Source organism: Chanodichthys erythropterus, chromosome 11 (genome assembly GCF_024489055.1).
Source record: "Chanodichthys erythropterus isolate Z2021 chromosome 11, ASM2448905v1, whole genome shotgun sequence".
NCBI classification, from domain to species: Eukaryota; Metazoa; Chordata; class Actinopteri; order Cypriniformes; family Xenocyprididae; genus Chanodichthys; species Chanodichthys erythropterus.
In genome coordinates this window covers 17,908,128-17,933,750 of record NC_090231.1, presented here as the reverse complement: position 1 = coordinate 17,933,750, position 25,623 = coordinate 17,908,128, and the positions used below count along the sequence as shown (strand labels likewise).

Below are 25,623 nucleotides of genomic sequence, written 5' to 3'. Positions count from 1 at the left end.
CTCATGTCGTTCCACACCCGTAAGACCTTCGTTCATCTTTGTAACACAAATTAAGATATTTTTGATGAAATCCGAGGGTGTCTGATCCACACAGGCAGTAACGACATTGCACCTTTTAAGGTCCAGAAAGGTATTAAAGACATCGATAAAATAGTCAACGTGACTACAGTGGTTCAACCTTAAAATTATGAAGCGACGAGAATACATTTTGTGTGCAAAAACAAAACAAAAATAACGACTGATGGTCTGTCCCCTGTTGCAGAACTTTAGTGTTTATATCTGAACATATTGGCCGGCTCCTGCGTCAGCATCATACGCATGCGTCGTGCTACTCACATGACCAGATCCGGCCAATATTGAGCTGCCGTTTGGACGTAAACACTGAAGCTCTGCAACGAAAATAGCGTAGCAGTATGACAGGGGACAGACAAATTTGTTGAATAAAGTCATTATTTTTGTTGTGTTTTTGTGCACACCACTGTAACCACTGTAGTCTTGTTGACTATTTTATCAATGTCTTTAATAACTTTCTGGACTTCAAAAGGTACAATGTTGTTATTGCCTATGTGTGGGAAAGATACCTTTGAATCTCATCAAAAACATCTTAATTTGTGTTCCGAAGACAAACAAAGGTCTTACGGGTTTGGGACATTTTTAATTTTGTAATTTGACCGGAATGGAAAATATGCTGTGGATCAAAGTTAAAACTGATTTCACACATATCTGCAATCAAATAATTTGAGATGTCTTTACTAGCTGAGCAAATAATAAATAAATAAAAGAATAAGAAGCTGTTCACACAGGCAGTGTTCCGTCTGAACTTTTTTTTTTTTATTTTTATTTTTTTTATTGTTTAGTCTATAGAGACCTACATCAGATGAACTTCTTTGGTCTTTACATTGAGTTTTGCTATTTGAGTGCTCGCTATTCAGCTCTCGACACAAATGCTGCAATTTTAATACACCATATCAGGTTAAAAGTAGTTCAGCTTTGAGAATAACATCTCAAGACCCCTGTTCTTTGTTTCGTTTTGTTATGCTGCTTTTAAACCAGGGCCATACAACATTTAGAATGTGCATACTGGAACAAACAAAAATTGGAGCACATACCTGTATGCACATAATGGATTAACCAACAAACTTTCAATCATTTTTTTCATTTTTGAATATAAGGTGGTAAATCTAAGTTTTCTGGCCCAATGTAACCTTTGTAACACCACATGCAATTCACATTCAATATTTGTGAAATTTTTTAATACCATCTTTTGGCCAAATTCTAAGACCTCATCACATGTATCCTTGACAGAAAAGGCAATCCTATTGCAGTGAAATCAGTGGGAAAAAAAAATACTCAACATAGACAAAGTTGAAATGTTGTCTATACTCACTGTATAAGACGTTTTTCAGAAAAGTCTTAAAGGGATAGTTCACCCAATAATGAAAATTCTGTCATCATTTACTCACCCTCATTTATTTCCAAACCTGCATGAATTTCTTTGTTCTGCCGAAAACAAAGGAAGATATTTGGAAGACAGTCAGTAAGCAAACACAGAATTTTCATTTTTGGGTGAACTAACCCTTTATGGCCACCAAGGATGATAACTATAACATTTCATCAATTGTTCTAATTCTATGAAAATAGGGAAGTCCACACCATAACTATAATGATGACACAGAGTTGTAATCACTTTCAGAGTCTTTTTTTTTTTTTTTTTTTTTTTTACTTTAATTAAGCTTGAAAATTTAAAGCAGCAGTTATTGTGGACACTAATATAGTTATCATTTTTGGTGTGAACGGGCCTTTACTTTGAAAAAATCATCTTGTTGAACCCCCTCAGATTCTTTAGCCAAGCTGATCTTAAATGCAACTTCCAAAAAAATAATTATTTATTTGATAATCAGTTTGCACGATTCTTGTGGGTAAAAGAGTGTGTGTCTTAAATGCTGTGGCAGACATTACATATTTACGACTACATTTGGTAAGTTCAATCGAGTTCACCTTTTACAGGTCATTTGCTTTATATTGAAAACGTACTCGGTTACTAACGTAACCTCGGTTCCCTGAGATACGGAACGAGTACTGCGTATGGGGAAAGGTCTCCCTTTTTCCCCGCTGCTGAAGCCTTTTTCAATAACGCAGTGTAACTGCACCGTCATTGGTTCACTCATAGACAAGTTGTTGAACCAATGGCGGCGCGGCATAGCTGCGCGGCCTATGGCGACAAAGCGCGCGAATATTCCCGCCGAAATGGGCGGGGTATAGGGCTATATAAGCAGGCGTTTCGCCATAGGATTTCAGTGTCAATCGACTGAAGCGACGACCCTGAGCCGCAGCCTCGTGGCACGGCAAGTGACGCAGTACTCGTTCCGTATCTCAGGGAACCGAGGTTACGTTAGTAACCGAGTACGTTCCCCTTCGATACTTCACTCGTACTGCGTATGGGGAACGAATTCAACCACGCCGTGCCACGGCTGGGAACGATATAGCTTGCATTTGGCCACCCAGAGGGGGGCAAAAAGGACAAGCGGAGGCAAAGCCTAACCGAACCCATGGTTACACTGAAGGAAGATACTTCCTATGGTGGCGTGAAGCGGGACCTGTTGGAAGCCGCTAATCACACCGACAGGACCCGAGCTTGTAAGGTCGGGACATCGAGGTGATAGAACCTGACAAAGGTGGACGGCGAAGACCAGCCGGCCGCCTCACAGATGTCTTGGATGGAAACTCCGTTGGACCAAGCCCACGAGGAAGCCATTCCTCTAGTGGAGTGGGCCCTGACTCCTATGGGGCAATTAGTGCCCAGTGAGGAGTAGCACAGGTTAATAGCATCCACTATCCAACGGGAAATGCGTTGTTTCGAGACCGGAGACCCTTTGGTGCGGCCGCCAAAACAAACAAAGAGCTGATCCGACAGTCTGAAAGACTGTGATCGGTCCTATGTAGGTCCTCAATGCCCTGACTGGGCAGAGTAGCTGCAGCTCTGGTTCGTCCGCCGAGGGAGGAAGAGCAGAGAGCGAGATGACCTGAGCTCTAAACGGAGTTGAGAGCACTTTAGGGGCGTAGCCATGCCTAGGTTTCAGAACGACCTTAGAGTCACCAGGCCCGAATTCGAGGCATGCAGGGTTCACAGAGAGGGCCTGCAAATCGCCAACACGCTTTACCGATGCTAGTGCTAGTAGCAGAGCGGTTTTTAGTGTTAGGGGCCTGAGGTCGGCTGAACCCATTGGTTCAAATGGGGCTCCTTTCAAGGCCCTGAGGACCAACGAGAGGTCCCAGGAGGGAATAGTGAGAGGGCGAGGAGGATTCAAACGCCTAGCACCTCTCAAAAAACGGATCACGAGCCCGTTTCGTCCCACCGATTGGCCAGCAATAGGAGCGTGGAACGCTGCAATGGCTGCTACGTAAACCTTAAGCGTGGAAGGGGAGCGCCCCATTTCCAAGCGTTCTTGGAGGAAAGACAGTATGGAAGATACGTCACTCTCCACAGGGTCTATGTTGCGTGTTGAACACCAATCAACAAAGACTGACCACTTCTGGTCGTAGAGGCGCCTCGTAGATGGGGCTCTAGCCTGAGAAATGGTATTTAGGACGTCCTCGGGGAGGCTAGTCGGCTCCCATCGAGGGACCAGAGGTGCAGAGCCCAGAGCTGCGGCTGTGGGTGCCAGATTGTTCTGTTTGCCTGAGAGAGGAGGTCCCGTCTCAGGGGAATCGGCCACGGGGCTCTTAGAGAGAGCCTGAATAGCTCTGAGGACCAAACCTGGTTCCTCCAGAGCGGGAGCCACCAGAAGGACTCTGTGCTGGTCTTCTCTGATACGCCTGATGACCTGGGGGATCAGTGCGATCGGAGGGAAAGCATAAAGGAGCGTGCTGGGCCATGTGTGGGCCAGAGCATCTACTTCCTTCGAGAAAAATGTTGGGCAATGAGAGTTGTCTTCTGAGGCGAAGAGGTCTACCTCTGCCTTCCCGAAGAACTCCCAGATCGTGAGGACCACTTGGGGGTGGAGCATCCACTCGTCGGAGGGGATGTTGCTCCGTGACAACATGTCCGCACCCAGATTGTTCCTGCCAGGAACATGAGTCGCTCTGAGCGACTGAAGCCTCGGAAGAGCCCATTCCAGCAGTCGTTTCGCCAGAGCGCATAAGCGGCTGGACGAAAGACCGCCTTGGTGGTTCAGGTATGACACCACCGTCATACTGTCTGACCGAACTAGAACATGACGTCCCGTCAAGTAAGCCTGAAAGAACTGAAGGGCTTTCATCACTGCTAGCATCTCTAGACAGTTGATGTGTAGATGGCTTTCCTCGTGGCTCCACGAGCCGAAGGCCGGTCTGCCCTCGCACACAGCGCCCCAGCCCAAGTTGGTGGCGTCTGTGGGGTGCACCGTCCTCCGTGAGACCGCCTGTAAGGGGACTCCGCGTTGGAACCATACTGGATCCATCCAAGGTTTCAGGGCTAGAAGACAGGCCCGATTGACCTTGAGACATAGGCGGCCGTGCCGCCATGCGCTGGGAGGAACCCGGAACTTCAACCAGTACTGAAGAGGCCGCATCCGAAGAAGGCCTAGCTGCAGCACCGGGGAGGCGGAAGCCATCAGCCCTAGCAGCCTCTGGAAAAACTTCAGAGGGAGATAGGCTTTGTTCGTGACAGATGCCGTGAGCTGCTGAATTGCCAGGGCGCGCTCTGGCGAGACTACTGCCGTCATACGGACCGAGTCGAAAACTGCTCCCAGAAACGAAATTCGTTGAGTGGGGCATAGCGAGCTCTTGGCTAAGTTGACCCTGAGACCCAGGCATTGTAGATGGCTGAGGAGCACGGATCTGTGGCGTTCCAGCTCGTCTCGCGAACGGGCTAAGATGAGCCAGTCGTCGAGGTAATTCAGAACCCGGATTCCCATCTGTCTCCAGAGGGGAAAGCGCCGCGTCCATGCACTTGGTGAAAGTGCGGGGAGCCAGAGACAGCCCGAAGGGCAGGACCGTATATTGGTATGCCACCCCTTCGTATGCGAATCTCAAGAATCGTCTGTGACGGGGGCTATCTGGATGTGAAAATACGCATCCTTCAGGTCCAGCGAGCAGAACCAGTCCTCGGGGCAAATGTGCGCGAGGATCTGCTTCAGCGTCAGCATTTTGAACTTCCGTCTCATGAGGGAGTGATTCAAAAGCCTGAGGTCTAGGATGGGTCTGAGACCGCCATCCTTTTTGGGGACCAGAAAGTAGCGGCTGTAAAAGCCTGTCTCGCTCTCTGACGGAGGAACCATTTCCACAGCTCCTTTTTCCAGCAACGACATGACTTCGGCCCGGAGGACATGAGCGTCGTCCGGATTGACCGATGTTTGAAGCACCCCGGCGAAGCGGGGGGCCGTCGTGCAAACTGGAGCGAGTAGCCCTGGTTTACGATCCCCATGACCCATTCTGACACATCGGGGATGGCCTGCCAGGCCTCGGCCCGAGTGGCTAGGGGTTGAATAATGTTGGGTGACAGACCGCCGTTGAGAGGGTCGTACACCGCGAGGGGTGGAAGAGGAAATTTGCTCTTTTTGTGATGAGGTAAAATTTGTCCGCCGTGAAAACGGCGTTTGGAGTGGGCGCAACAGGTGTGGGCCCAGCTGTCACTTGGAGTATGTTTCCCACGCCCGGAAATAAACGAGGCGGAGGGGAAATTACCCGTGGGAGCTTTTGGGGTGGTCCGGTCGTAACGGGACGGTCCCCCATCCTCTTCCTGTCCGACGAATCAGGACGACTTCGGAGGCTCCGGGTCCAGCACAATCCTGGGCCGGGGTCCCTGGCGCCTCGGGAAGGGAGGGCGCGTCGCAGGGCGCGGCGCTGGCGATGCTCCTGGGGCGGCGCTGCCTGTGTTGCAGGTGGGGCTGGTTTGTTCTGCTGAGCCGGCGCAGTCCTGGGGCGGCTAGACGCAGAAGCGGAGCTGGAGCGCTTAGGCAGAAATGCCTCATAGCCTGAGACGATTTCTGCGCGGCAGTAAAGCGCTCAGTGAAGCCATCCACTGCAGGCCCGAAGAGACCAGAAGGCGAGACCGGGGCGTCTAAGAAGGCCGTCTTGTCTAGGTCTTTGATCTCCGTTAGGTTGAGCCACAGGTGGCGCTCCAACACGACCAGGCTGGCCATGGAACGACCGATGGCCTGGGCCGTAGCCTTCGTAGCTCGCAGGGCAAGATCCGTGGCGCTGCGGAGATCTTTGAAGGCTGGCGCGTCGATTCCAGACTCATCCAGAGAGCGGAGGAGTTTGGCCTGGAATGCTTGAAATATGGCCATGGTGTGGAGCGCAGAGGGAGCTTGGCCCGCCGAGGGTGTAAGCCCGTCCAGCCAGAGTAGAGGTGGTCCGACAGGGCTTGGAAGGAAGGGCCCTCTTCGTCTTCCAACCCACAGCCGCGGGAGGACAGAGGTGAGCAGCCACCGCTTCATCTAGGGGTGGCAAGCGCTCGTATCCCTTCTCCTCGGCGCCGTCGACGGCGGTGAGGGCGGAGCGGTGCGTAGTGTGGAGGCGGGCAGAGTAAGGAGCGCGCCACGACTTCGTCAGCTCTTCGTGGACCTCAGGAAAGAAGGGCGCTGAACGCTGGCGAGGTGCTTGGCGGCGGCCTGGCAGAAACCATTCGTCCAGGCGGCTGCGAGACGGCTCCTCTGGAGGGGCCCACTCGAGGTCCAGCTCTTCAACGGCTCTAGACAGGATGCGGAAGAGCTCGGCATCCATGCCCTGGCCATGCTCGATGGGTTCCAAGGGAGGCGGTGGAGCGGGGTCTTCCGGCTCGCCAGCCCATCCTTCCGCTTCGGAAGCCGCAAGAGACATGGAGTCGTCTTGTTCGTCGTCTGTTCCCCCGAATGAGACGAGGTCACTCGCTTCTGCGGAGGGACGCTGCTCAGGGCGAGAGAACAGAACTGGAGAGAGTTCCCTGGGAGGAGAGGGCGAGGCACGCGGGGGCTGGGCCGGCGTGAGCTCGCTCAACTCCTGGCGCTGAGTCGCTCTACCCCGCTGTCTTTTCCTCGCCGGACCGCGGGAGGAAGGAGACGGGAGGGCGCGGCGGCGAGATCGCCCTCAGTGAAGAAGGCGACCCGCGAGCGCAGGGAAGCGAGACTCGCCTACACTCGCAGTGCGGGCATGAGTCTCCAGCGAGCGCGCCGTCTGCGTGGGGCTTGCCCAGGCAAGCGACACACTCGCTGTGTCCATCGTCGTCGTGCAGGGGGCCCTGCAAGTACCACATGAGTGGCGGGGCATCGTGAGACGCCGCTGCCGTGAAAAACGGCAATTGGGTGGCTCTTTTAGAGCGGCGAGGGCCGCGGAAGCTCTTAAAGCGGTGAAAACCGCTGGAAATCGCTCTTTTAGAGCGGCGTTTAAGCCGCGGATGAAGCTCTCAGGCGGCGCGCCGAGATGGCGGCAGGGGACGCACAGGAAGCGGCCGGAAGCGGGAAGCGGGAGGCGGCGGCTCGGCGACGGCGCTAGAAGCTGCAGTCCGCGAGGGCGCCGGCGCTTTCTTCCACCGGCGAGTCCAGGCGAGTCCGCTGCGGGAGCCTCTTCAGACGGCGGCGAGAGCAGAAGGCGGCGAGCTTCTTCGGCTTCAGGCGGAGATCAGCGAAGAGAAGTAGATGTCGTCGCTGAAGGAGAAAACACTGAAATCCTATGGCGAAACGCCTGCTTATATAGCCCTATACCCCGCCCATTTCGGCGGGAATATTCGCGCGCTTTGTCGCCATAGGCCGCGCAGCTATGCCGCGCCGCCATTGGTTCAACAACTTGTCTATGAGTGAACCAATGACGGTGCAGTTACACTGCGTTATTGAAAAAGGCTTCAGCAGCGGGGAAAAAGGGAGACCTTTCCCCATACGCAGTACGAGTGAAGTATCGAAAGGGAACTCTGTCATCATCTACTGGCTCTCATGACACTTAAAACACAAAATAAGTCATTATCAAAATGCCAAATGCTGATCTCTTCCACACAGCTGTCCAGTCGCTATTTGCTATTTGGCTTGGTTCACTTAGAAAGGTCCCCTGCAAAGACCCAAAGAAAACTAGAATAACATGTCTTATGGCCCGTTAACACCAAGAACAGTAACTATAAGGATAACTATAACTATTTTAGCATCCACACCAACAAACAATAACGCTCTGTTTTTTTCTAAGTGCGTGCCGCAGGTTTGCCATCTGCAGGTTTAAAGGTGCTACAGAGGATCTTTTCGTCGACTGAGAAACCAAAGACTGTTAGTGAGTTTCTGAAATGAGTGCATTCGAGGGAACGCCTCCCAAAACTCGTGCACGAGTATTGGAACACGAGTATTTACCACCGGCATTCGCTGTGTCGTGTTAGTGGATTCATTATGTCGAACTCATAATCTGCAGTTGCATGCAATGACAAAAACATTGCATGCGCCGCCTGTGGAGTGGAAAGTTGATTGACAAGCCAGAGGGCCAATCGTTTACGCGATCATTGGCTGTTGTTTTTAAGGCCCTACCTCGTGCACAGATGATGTATATTATTATTCCTTTCAGTGCACCTAATAAATAGTCTTTTATCAGTTAGTAAAGACAGTTTCAAGTAATATTGCAAAAATGTATAAAACAAAACATCCTCTGTAGCACCTTTAAATACTCAAGTCCTTGGATTGATTCTGATTGGCTGTCAATGTTCCTACCAATCTTCAGCTGGAAAACATTGTTCTGAAATTGATTTCAATGATATTGTTTCTCTGTGCCATTATTATTGTAGTCATGGTGTGGATTTTATTTTATAATTAGAATGATTTTTAGAACTATATCTTTATCATTATAGTTATTGTCCTTGGTGTGAATGGACCTTTAATCATGCTAAATTAAATAAGTTGCTTTAAAAAAGTTTTGAAGTGGCCCAGAACTTAAATAATGACTTGATTGAAATAATAATAATAATAATAATAACAATAATAATAATAATAATAATAAATTGCTACCTACACTTCATACTTGTATGAATAATGTCTTGAAAGGGTCGATAGAGTAGCCTTTGACTGTTGTCATCTCCTTTATTTCTTGTTCCCTTGAGGTTTTCATATTGCCATTGTCCTTGAAGTAATTGATAAAGTCTGTAAAGAAAGTTTGTTGCGTTTCTTGCTTGTAAACTTTGTCATTCGTTCAGACATCAATGGATCAGCAGGTATTCACCCTCCAGTGAGCTCCGTGTCTGTTCTGTGCTCTCTTTGACCTTTCTCACACAAGTTTCCTTGCATTTTATAGTTAGCATTTTTTTTTTCCCTTATTCACTTGATTGACTCCAGCTACAATGTTCTAAACAGACACACACAATGTCTGACTCTGAATATGTTGGATTGTTCAGTGTTGGATATGTTGGATGTGGCAGTGACTGATCTGCTTCATTTACACTACTATGTTTATTTTTTTTTAATTTTTGTTACTGATGGTATATGTGGATATGAAAAGTTGAGTGTTTTATAAAGAGTTTATTTTGATGTTTATGCTGGTTCTTCACAGGATTTTAATGCAGGGCTGGCCATCGCTGCGGTGGACCTGACAGCTGCGTGTGTGAAACAGGTTGAGAGGAAAGGATTTGAGATCACTACACCTTTCAAATCCTTCTGGTAAACTTTTAAATTATTATATACTGTATTAGCATAAGCCCAGAAAGTAAGAAAATCTCTTTTTAAAAATAAAATATTAGCATAAATTGACCAGTAGGTGTTGCTTTAAACATATTTCAGATGACCTTCAAACAGAGTTAAGCCTCTACCTGGGCTTCCTTAATATCACTTTATGCTTAAAAAACATCAAAGTTTCACTCAAGGTTAGACTTGGAGGATTAAGTGTTCTTAGTGTAAATATAAATTTATTATATGCCTTCAGAATGTGAGTTCCAAGATGCTCTAAATTTCAAATACAGTGTCTGATTTCATAATCATTTTCAAATTTCATATGCTTTAATAATTTGCATAATGGTTGTTTGGAAAATTACCTCCAAGAGAAATTACACAAAAAAATTGTGTGGTATCATACAGTATATAGGCTTTTGTTTCAATGTTGTGGATGTCAATGTTCTGTATTTTTTCTTTTTTATATTGAACCATTAGCATAGCATTGTCAGATGATGTTGGAATCAACTACGAGCAATAGTTGTGTCTCTTGAGCGTATTTTGAAGAGGAGCGCTATTTTTGAATGAGCATTAACAGATGTAGACATTAAACAGCAAGGCAACCCACTATTGTTTGAAGCATAGTCATATAGTACCAGCAGTTTAAGTGTGGGATTGACCTATCCTGCCATTTAAAAACTTTTGTTGATCTGCTCTTCACAACTGGATTGTGTTGAAGTGCAATATAGGTGGATCAAATGAGATTTCAGAGAAACTTAGAGTTGTTGAAGCACATAAATCTGGGAAGAATTCTGAAAGGATGTTTTGAGTCCCTATAGTCCAGAGTCAGGCAGTTTGCTCCTGGACGAAACTCTGCACCGTTTCTGCATTACCCTAGAGTGGGTATCCTACAATCCAAGAGTTCAAGAACATGCTAAAGAGTCCTCAAACAACATAGAATGAATATAAAATGTGTTGTTTGTACAAAACAAAATGCTGCATTCACCCCAAAATCTCATTCTAAATTTAGCTATATTGGAGGGTGTACAATATTATAAAGTTGCTTTCCTGCTTTCAGTGTGAATTCTAATACAGCAGATTATCTAAATATTGAGAAATAAAAAAATAAAACATTCAACATGGTCATCTTCTAAAAGAGGGCTGATATTCATAAATACTTTTTTGCCTTCAAAACTTATAATGTTATGATTCACCTTGTAGCTGGATGGTTTGTTTCATGGCTTATAATGCTTTATCAAAGACTTTTTTAAAATCCCTATGGGAGAAATGAATTGAAAAAATATTTCTGGAACCAATGCAGCTGGACAAAGGGGCTGGCAAACCACATTGATCCAATGGTCCACTCAATTCTTGATGGAAAAATCAAGTCCCACGCTATTTTTTTTTTTTTTTTGTCGCTTCACTCGCATAAGTCACAATATGTAAGAAATGATCACAATTTCCGTTTCATGTCGACTTTAATTTATTGTTTGGATATTTATTTACTTTTTAAATCACCGTCAATTTCAAGCAAGAAATGTCTATAACTTATTATTAATATCCCAAAGCAAAGATGAAAAATGTTTGCAACCTTAAAAAAAAATAACTATGAAAACAACATTTGTCATTCCTGCAGAAATCCATAATCCTGGAATTAGAGATGCACTGATATATCGGCCAATAATCGGTTTTGCCCGATGAAAGCAAATTTTCACACTATTGGCTATTGGCCGATAATTTAAAAACAGCCGATATATCCTGTCAATATTCAGTGTCAATATTTATTTAATCTTCAGAATTTAGTTCATGTGTTAATATTAATTTGAGTAATGTGTTTGTTTATAACTGATATGAGTTAAAGGAACACTCCACTTTTTTTGAAAATAGGCTCATTTTCCAACTCCCCTAGAGTTAAACAGTTGAGTTTTACCGTTTTCGAATCCATTCAGCCGATCTCCGGTTCTGGCGGTACCACTTTTAGCATAGCTTAGCATAGTTCATTGAATCTGATTAGACCGTTAGCATCGCGCTTAAAAATGACCAAAGAGTTTTGATATTTTTCCTATTTAAAACTTGACTCTTCTGTAGTTAAATCGTGTACTAAGACCGACAGAAAATGAAAAGTTGCGATTTTCTAGGCTGATATGGCTAGGAACTATACTCTCATTCAGGCGTAATAATCAAGGAACTTTGCTGCCGTATCATGGCTGCAGCAGTGCAATGATATTACGCAGCGTCTCTCACATACGTCTCCATGGTTGCAAGGCACGTTCCCTGTGCAAGCAGGGGCTCACAGGAGCTGCGTAATATCATTGCACTGCTGCAGCCATGGAACGACAGCAAAGTTCCTTGATTATTACGCCTGAATGAGAGTATAGTTCCTAGCCATATCAGCCTAGAAAATCGCAACTTTTCATTTTCTGTCGGTCTTAGTACACGATTTAACTACAGAAGAGTCAAGTTTTAAATAGGAAAAATATCAAAACTCTTTGGTCATTTTTAAGCGCGATGCTAACGGTCTAATCAGATTCAATGAACTATGCTAAGCTATGCTAAAAGTGGTACCGCCAGAACCGGAGATCGGCTGAATGGATTCGAAAACGGTAAAACTCAACTGTTTAACTCTAGGGGAGTTGGAAAATGAGCCTATTTTCAAAAAAAGTGGAGTGTTCCTTTAAGCTAAAACAAGTTGATGAAATGAAGAGAATAAAGTTTTTATTTGCATTTCTTTCAAAATATAGTAATTAAAAATATAATGATTAATGATTAATTATAATGAAATTATCATTCATTTAAAAGAAGGTATAAAAGGCAGAACCCCCAAACTATCAGTATCATTATCGGTATCGTTCTCTTACATGTCTCCTCCCAATATCTAGTTCAAGAGGTGAAGCTTTTGCCTTGATTCATTAGAGCGTTCTTACTACTTAGAATAAGTGATCGCACCTACCAAAATAAAATATGGATTAAACAGTTGAAGTTTGCAAAAAGATTAGTGTCAAACCATTTAAACTTTTTTGCCTGTGTATAATGAAATTGAGTGCTTGCATGTGGACAGTGTGAGATTTATTAAAGGCAGAGAAAACTCAGTCGATTTCTCCTTTTTGAGCCTTTTTAGTATCTTTTTTTTTTTTTTTTTTTTTGAGTTTGTTGCCTGCTGTTATTTTCAAGCAGCCATTCTCTCATTATGACTGTCCTGCCGCTCTGATACTATCCATCTGAAGCACGCTCATTATTGATCTGTTTTTTCTTCCTTTCTTGTTCTTTTTTTTCTTTATAAACATCAGCTCTGTTATAACAGCTGTACAGTACAGGCATCGCTCACCTGTAACCCCACGCAAGCTGATGTTTCCAACAATGCAGCCATTTGCGGAGGCCTAATCGATGAGATGTTTTCGTGTTTGTTTTTTAATGATCCTTTTATGGCTGATTCAGTTCCCTGGCTAAAAAAAAAGACACAACAATAACAACAACAAACAATGAAAAGCTATCGCTCTCTTTCTTTGGCTGGTGTGCACTGCTAAAGATTTTTCCTCTTTATGTTCTATCTTTGTTTTTGTGGACAGGACAGGATATTGATCTGTTTGTAGTTGCGTTCTAAACGTTGAGCGATGTGAGGCTGGCCGACTATTTAGTATTAGTTGTTGGCAAAATAATTGGAATTTTTCTCAGAAATGACATATCAAGGTCTCTGTGCTCATTTAAAATAATGGGCGCAGAGGGGGTCATAATGGAAATGGAAAGCAGATTCAGAGCTATTACTGGTTTTTACAATTAGGCTGCACTGTCTCATCACTGCCAATCATAATGCCGTAACGAACATTTAAAAAAGATGTGTTTGCCATTGTTATTTGCCTGCTACTTGACCTGAGCCCAGTGGTACTCAAATTGTTGGGTTTTAGGTCAGGATGACATTTAACTAGTATAACTTTGTATTTGTGACCAGTTTTAGGTTTGTTTGTTTTTTTATAATAAAACTATTATAAATATTTTGTTTATTTTTGTTTATTTTTAGTTTTACTTGTATAAAGCGGAAAGTATTCAGACCCCCTTAAATTGTTTTTTCTCTTTGTTATATTGCAGCCATTTGCTAAAATCATTTAAGTTCATTTTTTCCTAGGTAATGTACACACAGCACCCCATATTGACAGAAAAACACAGAATTGTTGACATTTTTGCAGATTTATAAAAAAAAAAAAAAAACCCAACTGAAATATCACATGGTCCTAAGTATTCAGACCCTTTGCTCAGTATTTAGTAGAAGCACCTTTTTGATCTAATACAGCCATGAGTCTTTTGGGGAAAGATGCAACAAGTTTTTCACACCTGGATTTGGGGATCCTCTTCCATCCCTCCTTGCAGATCCTCTCCAGTTCTGTCAGGTTGGATGGTAAACGTTGGTGTACAGCCATTTTTAGGTCTCTCCAGAGATGCTCAATTGGGTTTAAGTCAGGGCTCTGGCTGGGCCATTCAAGAACAGTCACGGAGTTGTTGTGAAGCCACTCCTTCGTTATTTTAGCTGTGTGCTTAGGGTCATTGTCTTGTTGGAAGGTAAACCTTCGGCCCAGTCTGAGGTCCTGAGCACTCTGGAGAAGGTTTTCATCCAGGATATCCCTGTACTTGGCCGCATTCATCTTTCCCTCGATTGCAAACAGTCGTCCTTTTCCTGCAGCTGAAAAACACCCCCACAGCATGATGCTGCCACCACCATGCTTCACTGTTGGGACTGTATTGGACATGTGATGAGCAGTGCCTGGTTTTCTCCACACATACCACTTAGAATTAAGGCCAAAAAGTTCTATCTTGGTCTCATCAGACCAGAGAATCTTATTTCTCACCATCTTGGAGTCCTTCAGGTGTTTTTTAGCAAACTCCATGCAGGCTTTCATGTGTCTTGCACTGAGGAGAGGCTTCCGTCAGAGCACTCTGCCATAAAGCCCCGACTGGTGGAGGGCTGCAGTGATGGTTGACTTTCTACAACCCCATCTCTCCCATCTCCTGACTGCATCTCTGGAGCTCAGCCACAGTGATCTTTGGGTTCTTCTTTACCTCTCTCACCAAGGCTCTTCTCCCCCGATAGCTCAGTTTGGCCAGACGGCCAGCTCTAGGAAGGGTTCTGGTCATCCCAAACATCTTCCATTTAAGGATTATGGAGGCCACTGTGCTCTTAGGAACCTTAAGTGCAGCAGAATTTTTTTTGTAACCTTGACCAGATCTGTGCCTTGCCACAATTCTGTCTCTGAGCTCTTCAGGCAGTTCCTTTGACCTCATGATTCTCATTTGCTCTGACATGCACTGTGAGCTGTAAGGTCTTATATAGACAGGTGTGTGGCTTTCCTAATCAAGTCCGAATCAGTATAATCAAACACAGCTGGACTCAAATGAAGGTGTAGAACCATCTCAAGGATGATAAGAAGAAATGAAATTTAAGGGGGTCTGAATACTTTCCGTACCCACTGTAACAGCTCACCATCCGTCCAGTGACTAACTTTGCTGGTGTCTTCCATATTCAAAGAACTACCGGTATGTAAAATGTTTGGAGTGATGTCCATCAGTGCAGAATTGTGACATAATATAGATTTAGATTTCTGACATTAATTCTGAATTCTGATAAGACTCTTCAGACTGAGTTCGCATTGCAGAACATCAGACCTGTATCTGATTCAGGACCACATATGGAAGTGGCCCAAATCAGAATAGAAAAGATCAGATTCCATATGTTTTGTACTGTTATAAAAAATCAGATCTGAGTCACATATGAGCAAAAAAAAACTGATTAGGGCCACTTTTGCCTGCAGTGTGAATGTAACCATATACTGTATTCACTTGACACAAAAACCCTTTCTTTTGTTTTCCCTGATTGCCTTTAAAAAAATTATGTACTTTAATAATGAATGTGTAATCAGTCTGATAAAGTGTTTGTAATAGTTCTAAATCATTTGTGTCAGTTTCACAGTGGAGTCGGAGCGTGAGCGAGAGGAATGGACAGAGGCAGTTCAAGAGTCCATCGTAGAAACATTGTGCAATTACGAGGTGCTGGAGAAGGTTTGGTTCAACAAGTCCAACAGGAAGTGTGCCGATTGTCAGGCCCCTGAGCCGGAATGGGCCTCCATCAACCTGTGTGTGGTCATCTGCAAGAATTGTGCTGGTGAGAAGCAATTGTGAACACAAAGAAAAGATCAAGAACAAACACAAGACTGGAACATGAAACACACAATATCTTAACCAAACACATTGTCCTAAAGCATCAAGCAGTAAAAGTTAATTTGGGTTCTATTTTTACAGTATTGCACTGTGTAGTCCCACTGTGAAGTAGTCCTGCCCATTGTGAAATCTCATTAGTCTAAAATTTCACTTCATATACACTACTATTCAAAGGTTTGGGGTCAGTGCAATTTTTTTTTCAAAGAAATTAATAGTTTAAAGACTAGTTCAAAGACTAAATTGATCAAAAGTCACAGTAAATACTTTAATATTGTTACCAAAAATATTCAAATTTTCAAAAATTTTAAAAGTTGTTTTAAAATGCTGTTCTTTTGAAATTTCTTTCAGTGCAAAATTATCATATTAGAATGATTTCTGAAGGATTATGAAGGCTTATTGTAATATTTCACAATATCACTGTTTTACTGTTGTTTGTAGCATAAAAGATTTCAAAAACATCAAAAATATTAAAAATCTTACTGACCCCAGAATTTTGAACAGTAGTTTAACTGGACATTAAATATTAAATATCTTCTCACTGGTTGTGACCAGACAACTTGCTTGTCACTGAAAACATGTCGCAACACGTGTGATTTACAAAAACACTATGTATATGTGTGTGTGTGTGTATATATATATATACACACACACACACTTGCTAAGGCAAGAGACAAATATATATATATATATATATATATATATATATATATATATATATATATATATATATATATATATATATATATATATATATATATATATATATATATATATATATATATATATATATATATATATATATATATATATATATATATATATATATATATATATATATATATATATTTGTCTCTTGCCTTAGCCACTGAATATATTTAATCTCAATCTTACTCTATCTCTCTGTTCCTCTGTGCTTTTTCCTGATATAATTGCCATTACTTAGACTTTTCTGACCACCCTCCCACACCATAAATTAACACATTATTTCAGATATGCAGCCATTTAATGTTGCATTAGGTCACGATATAGGAGGAAACACTGGCTGAACATGTGCAAATGGCTGCTAAATAAGCTATCGAGTGGGGAGACACTTTCCCTAAATGTGTACCACAGCCTTCATGGAATCTATGGCACAGACACTTTAATTAGCTGCGCTTCTGCCACCGACAATTAGGCGAGCAAAAGTGTAATACTGGGAATATAACGAACGGCTAACGATTAAATGAGAGCAAATTGTCTTCGATAGATTGAGAGCGTGTGAAAGAGAGAGACAGGTGAACTGATTTCTCTTTCTCACTATCCATCTTCACATTTATAATACTTATCTAGCATTCATGCCTGTTTTTTTTTTTTCCCTCATTCACTTCTTTTACCCCGTCTCTCATCCTCTACCACACTCTGCTATCAATCAGTATCTCTGGCTGTGTGACATATATTCAGGTTTGTCTGTTTCTTTACACGTGTAATTGCAATAAGCTCTTTCAAACGAAGTCCTGATTGGAGACATTCCTCAAGTGAGGCTGCGGTTACCATAGAAACTCTCGGTATGCACATTTTCTAATCGTCCTTTTTTTTAATAGTTTCAAATAAAGTAACAAAGAGAAATTTCCCACCTTTCTGATGGTTTTTTTCTCTTTTGATGCTTCAAATAAGATTTTGTTAATGCAAACATTCCATGTCTTGGAAGTTTTCTTAGATGGCGCTATAAAACCCTCAGCGAGTGCCCTTACTACACATATATACACAGACACTGACACGTACACAAAGCATCTTTAGTCCCGTCGGCTCTCAGGGGCTCTAATGATCTTTGATGGCAAACTGGTACTCTAAAATGCTGCTAATTATGCCAGAAAATCACACACTCCATATTCAAATATGTGTTTCTCCCTGCCATGTTTAATTCATCTGTTTCTTGCATAAACAACAACTACGACAGTGCCTGGAGTTCAACAAAATAAATGTGCAGACCAACAAACACAATTAATTACTTATGATTCATTAGCAATTAATGGCTTTTTCGCGCCTTTCATTTGCAATTATAGTTGTGGCAGGCTGGAGAAAAGAGTGCCTGGAAAGGATACGATGAAATTTATTATGAGTGTGACTCTGTGTGTGTGTCGTATGAGTTGTTGCTTTATGCCGTTTAGTATGAAGTAAAGCAGTATTTAAGTTAAAGCAGCACACTTTAGGTTAACAGGAAGTTTTAGCATCTGTATATGTGAATTTTACATACTGTAATTGAAGGGGCTTTAATTAAAGGGGCTATGAAATGCACTTTCAGATCTTTATATTATGTTTCTGGAGGTTAGTTTATAAAGTTAGCAAAGTTTTTTACAACATAAAAGTTTAAATATTTGTAAGAATTATCATTTTCCTTCCTCATTTTCACTCATTTCAAGGCATGTGACCTCTTTCAGAATTGGTCATTGCTATGATTGGCAAACTTCATCACACCATATCCACAGCATGTGTGGCGTGTGTTTTGATGCTTGAGATTGCCTAAACTGTATATGTTTGAGCCCGAGTCAGATTTAAATGATACAATGCAACCACAACGATTACCTCTGAGGACAAAATACTTGGCATTGTCATAGCTTTCAATGCAAGATATTTAGAAAAACCTGCAGCATGTTGAACATAGTTAAGAAAAGTGTCCTTTGTGAAATGAGACAAACAAATGGAATCATTCTCATTCAATCACTCAGGCACGTCTTTAAAAATTCTATACATTTCTAGTAGTTTGATTGTTTCCAATATTCTTACTCTACAGCAGTATCGCTCTTGTGATTGATGAATTGACCCAAAAATGAAATTTATGTCATTAATTACTCACCCTCATGTCGTTCTAAACCCATAAGTTGTTCGTTTATCTTCGGAACACAAATTAAGATATTTTTGATGAAATCTGAGAGGTTTCTGAACCACACATAGACAGCAACATCGTTGCTCCTTTCAAGGCCCAGAAAGGTAGTAAAGCCATTGTTAAAATAGTCCATGTCCAATAGTCAGTCTCTAATGCTATTGACATAGTAAACGCAGTGCAGCACTTCCGGGTTCTACATCAAAACGCTGGCTAAATATTGGCCAGTGCTGAGCAGCACAATGCATACTTGTGATGCTGACGCAGGAGCCAGCCAAATACGAGTTGGCGTTTTGATGTAGAACCCGGAAGTGCTGCACTGTGTTTACTACGTCAATAGCATAGGAGACTGACAGGGAAAAGATTAAATTGTTGAATAAAGTCTTTATTTTTTATTTGTTTTTGCACACAAAAAAGTATGCTTGTCACAACATTAAGGTTGAACCACTGCAGTCACATTGACTATATTAACAATGTCTTTACTACCTTTCTGGACCTCTAAAGGTGCAATGACGTTGCTGCCTATGTGTGGTTCGCGTGAATTTTTTCCCCAAACCAGTTCAGCAGAAATCCCGCCCTGCGACCAATCTCATTGGGTGAAGTTACGGTGACGGATAGGTTTAGGGATCAGTGTTTGGTGTAGGCATTACTGTGATTGACATGGCCAATGAAATCTTTAGAATTGGCTCCAGGGTGGGATTTCCGCTGAACTGGTTTGGGGAAAAAATAACGTGTGTGGTTCAGAAACATTCGGATTTCATCAAAGTTCCGAAGATGAACAAAGGTCTTACGGGTTTGGAACGACATGAGGGTGAGTACTCAATGACAGAAATTTCATTTTTAAGGGTTAACTAACCCTTTAAGACCACACCTCCTCGATTTACATATGTATGTTAAGGGGCACATAGAGGAAAAATGTGGTATCACGAATGGGTCGATTTTGAATCCTGGCATTTAATGGAAAGTAAAAACAGGGGAGTTAGCTTTGAGTATGCTTTTATTGTAGAGTAACCCCTTATATGTGTAAATATCAAGGTTTGATTTTGATTTTCCAATTCATGACCCCTTTAACACTGCCTGTTTTAGATGTGAATAGTTAAGATCAGTGTCTGTTTCCAGGTCAGCATCGATCCCTGGGTCCTGGTATCTCGAAAGTCCGCAGTATGAAGCTAGACAGCAGTATATGGACCAACGAGCTCATTGAGGTAGAGATCTTTCATGGCAGTTATTTCTTATTGTGAAATATATTTTCCTCACATTCTGTTCTTTTCTTTAGCTGTTTTTAGAGGTTGGGAATAAAAAATCCAACAGCTTCTGGGCAGCAAATATCCCCCCAGAGGATAAGCTTTGCAAACAGTCATCAACGGAGCAGCGTGCATCCTTTATTCGCAGGAAGTACAAAAAGAGGAAGTACAAGAAAGTTCTTGAAGGTCTAAACACTCAGGAGGAACTCAACAAGGTTTGTGTGAGAGAGTCTGTGCGCTAGCGTTGGACCTTTGACTTAGTGTTGTTTTTTTCTACCTCATTAAAAGACCCATTAGGCCTGGAGATGTTGGTGTGTGCGTGTGTGTGTACATCTGTTGTTGCTCTGGTTCACCTGGTAGCCCAGGTGTAAATTAGTGTTACCATGGTAACTGGCTCTCACCAATTTTCAGAACAGGTTGCCAGGGTTATGTTAACCATGTTAAGATTCTACTTTGAATCTTTTCACTTAGCACAAAATACGGCAACTGTAATGCAAGTACTTAAAATTACAGTCGGAAAACAAACATTTTTGACAAAAGCACGTTAAAGAAATTGAACAGATGATAATGAATGTGTTATGAGTTAACAGGATTTCCTGTGCATAATTCATCATTATGCTGTATTTGTGTGTGTGTGTTTATTGTTCCTACTGAGTTTGCCCGCATTACTCTTTCCTAAGCCAAAAGATGCTGTTTTTCCTCACCGTCAGCAGTAACACAGATCAAGCCTGCTTTTGTTTTCCCAGAGAGGGGGGCAAAAGAGGGGGAACGAGAAGGGGAGAGAGGATTGGAACTGTGGATTAGGCGAATGTGAGATGAGAGCAGCACTGGGGAGTTTTCAGGGGTTCTTCTGAAAAAGTTATATGATTGCGTGTGTGTCAGAGAGAGACAAAGAGAGTGAGAGGAAGATAAAGAAAATAGTGAAGGTACATACAGAGGTGAGATTAGATTATAAATGGATGGGTACATCTGGGACAGGCACAAACAAAATGTTCCAGAAAAATCCTCCCTGTTCTCAAAGTTTTTGTTTAAGCCCTGATGTGATGTATATGTCTTTAAATTTTCATTTGAGTTCTTCTCTGATATTTTCATTGAGCCTGAAGTTTCAAGCAGTCGTCATCCTGGTAGGCAGTGGTTTTGAGTTCATGAGATAAAGCAACAATTCAAAAGAAGTTCTTTGTGGGTCGGGTTTGACCTAGAAAACAGTAAAACCTGAATCACCTACACTGACTACGTTTACATGTGCACCAATAATGCGATTATTTCAAATAATCAGAGTAAGGATGTTTACATGACATAATCAAACCTCTTCACTCCCGTTTACATACAATTTTCATTATTCTTATTATTCGCTAAGAAGGTTATTTTTACCGCCATTATACAAATGATGAACTCATATACAGTAAGCACGTTACTGGCCACTGTTTTAATCTACTTGCATCGAATGCAAAACACATTTGACTTTTTCGAAGGTTATTCAGTGGCGTGATGAACATCACAATGCTGCTGTAGATGGGTTTGCTTATGCTGCATTTCTTTCTCTCTGGATGAAGATATGGAGAAGAGAATGCGCAGCGAGTTGTGTTGGCAGAGTTTGGCGATTCGGAGTGGAGGGAAAACTTCAGAATAATGTCACAGAGTTCATTCATTAAGCATTCATGTACATCAGAGCACATTTGTCCATACAAGTGGTAATACTGTGATTAAGGTGTTTATATGCTTGTTTCTTGCGATTAAAATGAGCGTACATATGCCACATAGTTTAATGAGAGAATGGTTACTTACGATTATGAGCTTAATCGTATTAGTTTGATCACAGTATTGCATTTACCGTACATGAGGTAAAGATTAATATTTCCAAAATCCCGTTACAATTGCATTATGAGGGTGCATGTAAACCCACTCATTGGGACCAGGCAAAGTTAAATGCCTTAATAAGCATGTTATTAATGTCTTAATGAATATGTTAAATGCAGAAAGGTTTGTGTGAGTGTCAGATTTAACAGATGGAAATATAATTTGTTCAGTATGATAGAAGTCCCCACCATGATAGAAAACAAATGGATGTTTATGTGTGCACACATGCAGCAGCTGTATATACTACACCAATTAGATTCAGTGACTTCCAATGGAAGAGTCTCTTTAGCAAATGTGACCTAGAGAACATGTAAGGGACTAAGGGACACCCTTGAGGTTTATGTCATTGGAAGAACATTTTAAGGTCACCCAGAAAGAATAAAAGGGAACTGGTGATATGGTGTTTATTTATTTTTTATTTTTGGTAATTTGTAAAGTCACGCTAAACAATGTAAAATAAATGAAAGTTATAATAAGATGAAAAAAAAAAAACCTACAATTTTATGTATTCTATATTACAAATCAAGTAAATGAGTGAGGCTGATCATGTGACTATTTGGACATTTTTTCAGTCACATTGTTATGCTAATAACATACATTACCGATGGAAAAGCTGAATTTTCAGCAGCCATTTCTCCAGTTTTCAGTGTCACATGATCATTCATTCTAATATGCAAATTTTATGCTCAAGAAACATTTCTTAATATTATCAACGTTGAAAGCAGTTGCTGCTTAAATTCTTTGATCAATAGAAAGTTCACATCATTTATTTGAAATAGAATTTTTTGTAACAATATAAAAGATAATTTAATGCATCCTTACATAATAAAAGTAATCTGATCTTTCTGATCCCAAACTTTTAGATGGAACAGTAATTTATAATGAAAAATGTTACGTTATAAAATAATTTTCGTCAGTTTTCTAAGATGTTTGGATTCCACTGTACTTGGTAGCGGCAGGTATCGGCATTGGAGCACATGTGTGTATGTGTGTGGTTTACTGTCTCTGTGTCCTTGTTCTCCAGCGGATCTAGCTTGTTTGAAGGGGATCGATAGCTTGGCTAGATCAGACTGTTTTAGATGAAAGCAGTGTTCGACTGAATTACTCCTGCCAACTCTCTCTTGCTCTCTCAGAGACACACACTATTGTATTTATTGACTCTTTCTCCCTCCATCTCTTTTTAATTGGACTGACTGCATTTGTTCTTTGGATGCCCCGTTTCCTGTCAATGTCAGTGTTATTCCATACCAGGATTCCAAGTAAAGCTGCACACAACAAATGTTTGTTTCTCATAGCCGCAAAGGAGCGGTACTTTTGACAATGTTGTTAGTTAATTCATCATAAGCTGTCAGTTTCAGTGTAGTCTTTGTGTGCCCGAAAGTGCTGCTGTGCTCTGCCTATCACTGATGCTCAGTTGTGATTTGTTCCCCTACCCTCTGTGTGTGTGTGTGTGAAGGCCCTGTGTGCTGCAGTGGTTCACCCTGACATCCTGCAGACTATGGCCCTTGTTTTCAGTGGGGCAGATGTGATGTGTGCGACGGGCGACCCTGAGAACTCAACAGCATATCTACTGGCTCAGAAAGCAGGCCAGAGGCTACAGATGGAGTTCCTCTACCACAACAAGCTCTCAGGTGTGTGCCACTTCATCATGACATGTTCAGAACACTGTCCTTTGCAAAATCCTGTGAAATATGTGCCTCCACACATACACTACTGTTCAAAAGTTTGTGGTCTGTAATTTTTTTTTTAAAGAAATGAATACTTTTATTCATCAAGGACACATGTATTTCAAACTCAAAAAATGTATCACAGTTTCCACAAAAATATTAAGTAGCACTGTTTTCAACATTGATTAATAAGAGGCTTCTTGAGCATTAAATAAGCATATTACAATGATTTCTGAAGGATCATGTGACACTGAAGACGAGTAATGATGCTGAAAATTCAGCTTTGTCATCATAGAAATAAATTGCATTTTATAATATATTAAAATAGAAAATGGTTATTTTCAAATGTAATAATATTTTACAATATTACTGTTTAAAAGTTTGTGGTCCACAAGATTTTTTTTTAATGCTTTTTATGCTTAAGAAACATTTCATGTCATTATCAATGTAGAAAACAGTTGTGCTGCTAAATATTTTTGTGGAAACTGTGATTTTGTGGAAACTTTTTTTTTTTTTTTTTTTTTTTTTTTAGGATTCTGTAATGAATAGAAAGTTTAAAAGAACAGCATTTATTTTTGTAACATTATAAATGTCCTTATTTGTTACTTCAATTTAATGCATCCCTGCTGGATAAAAGTATCATTTGAAATGAATTAAAATCTTGCTGACCCAAAACTTTTAAACAGTAGTGTAGATCATAAATAACATTGTACTTTAAAGGGTTAGTTCACCCAAAAATGAAAATAATGTCATTTATTACTTACCCTCATGCCGTTCCACACCTGTAAGACCTTCATTAATCTTCAGAACACAAATTAAGATATTTTAGTTGAAATCCGATGGCTCCGTGAGGCCTCCATAGGGAGCAATGGACACTTCCTCTCTCAAGATCCATAAAGGTACTAAAAACATATTTAAATCGGTTCATGTGAGTACAGTGGTTCAATAGTAATATCATAAAGCGACGAGAATATTTTTGAAACGCCAAAAAACCCCAAAATAATAACTTATTTAGTGATGGCCGATTTCAAAACACTGCTTCAAGAAGCATAGGATCATAAATGAATCAGTGTATCAAATCTGCTGTTCGGAGCGCCAAAGTCATGTGATTTCAGCCGATGTCAGTTTGACACACGATCTGAATCATGATTCAATACGCTGATTCATTTTTGCTCCGATGCTTCATGAAGCAGTGTTTTGAAATCGGCCATCACTATATAAGTCATTTTGTTTTGTTTTTTTGGCGCACCAAAAATATTCTCATCACTTTATGATATTAATATTGAACCACTGCACTCACATGAACTGATTTAAATATGTTTTTAGTACATTAATGGATCTTGAGAGAGGAAATGTCATTGCTCCCTATGAAGGGCTCACTGAGCCATTGGATTTCATCAAAAATATCTTACTTTGTGTTCTGAAGATGAACGGAGGTCTTACGAGTGTGGAACGGCATGAGGGTGAGTAATAAATGACATAATTTTCATTTTTGGGTGAACTAACCCTTTAATGCAAAGTTTTATTGGTGTCCTGCTTTGCATTTTAATACACACTCTTTGTACTGACTGGTGAATTCTATCTGGCACTCCATCAAATTTTCATCACAATTGGCATTTCACACAGGCTAACTGAGAACTTTAACACACACACATATCCCTATCTCAAGACGACATTGCCCCTGAAAGTGTCTATAATTAGCTGTAGATTGTGTGTGTCATTACATTGCTCATTTGGGGCCTTTACAGGAAGTGTGCCAACGATCCTAATTAAGCAATCCTCCAATCAGCACAGCCACAAATGTTTTACAGTGTTCTGCCAATGTTTTGTTAAGCTTACAAACATTGTAACAACAGCAGGATAACATTTGTGTAACCTCTAAATCTGTGCAGAGATGTGGCCTCATTAACTTAATGGCTTGTAAATGTGATTCTCAGTCGGATAATTCAGTCATCATCTTACGCACATGCACACACATTCAACTTGCAACAAGTTCTATTATTTTTCTCGGATTACTACGGCCCAATGGAAAAATACACATTCACAAACATTTGAACATATTGCTTATGCAGGTTTTCTATTCGCATGTTTGAGGCATGTGTGCAGAGATTGCCAAATTGGACTTTCCTTCATCCTATCTTATTATCACTTTTAATCCTTCTCGTTCGAACAGAGAAGTATCAGTAGCTGGAGGGAAGAGATGATTGGATAGAAAGATCCCTCAA

The 25,623-nt window shown here is 41.6% G+C and overlaps 1 protein-coding gene across 6 annotated transcripts in view; it reads left to right on the top strand.

Annotated features, from left to right (window-relative positions):
• Positions 1–25,623, top strand: part of arap2 (ArfGAP with RhoGAP domain, ankyrin repeat and PH domain 2) — a 121,662-nt gene that overhangs the window by 50,597 nt on the left and 45,442 nt on the right. For all 6 annotated transcript variants that reach the window (XR_010896501.1, XR_010896503.1, XR_010896505.1 and 3 more), the window contains 5 exons: positions 9,472–9,578; positions 15,515–15,714; positions 19,750–19,835; positions 19,907–20,089; positions 23,188–23,362. Coding sequence is in view for 2 of the 6 variants with exons in the window: in XM_067401886.1 (XP_067257987.1) it covers positions 9,472–9,578; positions 15,515–15,714; positions 19,750–19,835; positions 19,907–20,089; positions 23,188–23,362 (751 nt within the window). In the remaining 4 variants the exon portion in view is untranslated. The remainder of the gene's footprint in view (positions 1–9,471; positions 9,579–15,514; positions 15,715–19,749; positions 19,836–19,906; positions 20,090–23,187; positions 23,363–25,623) is intronic.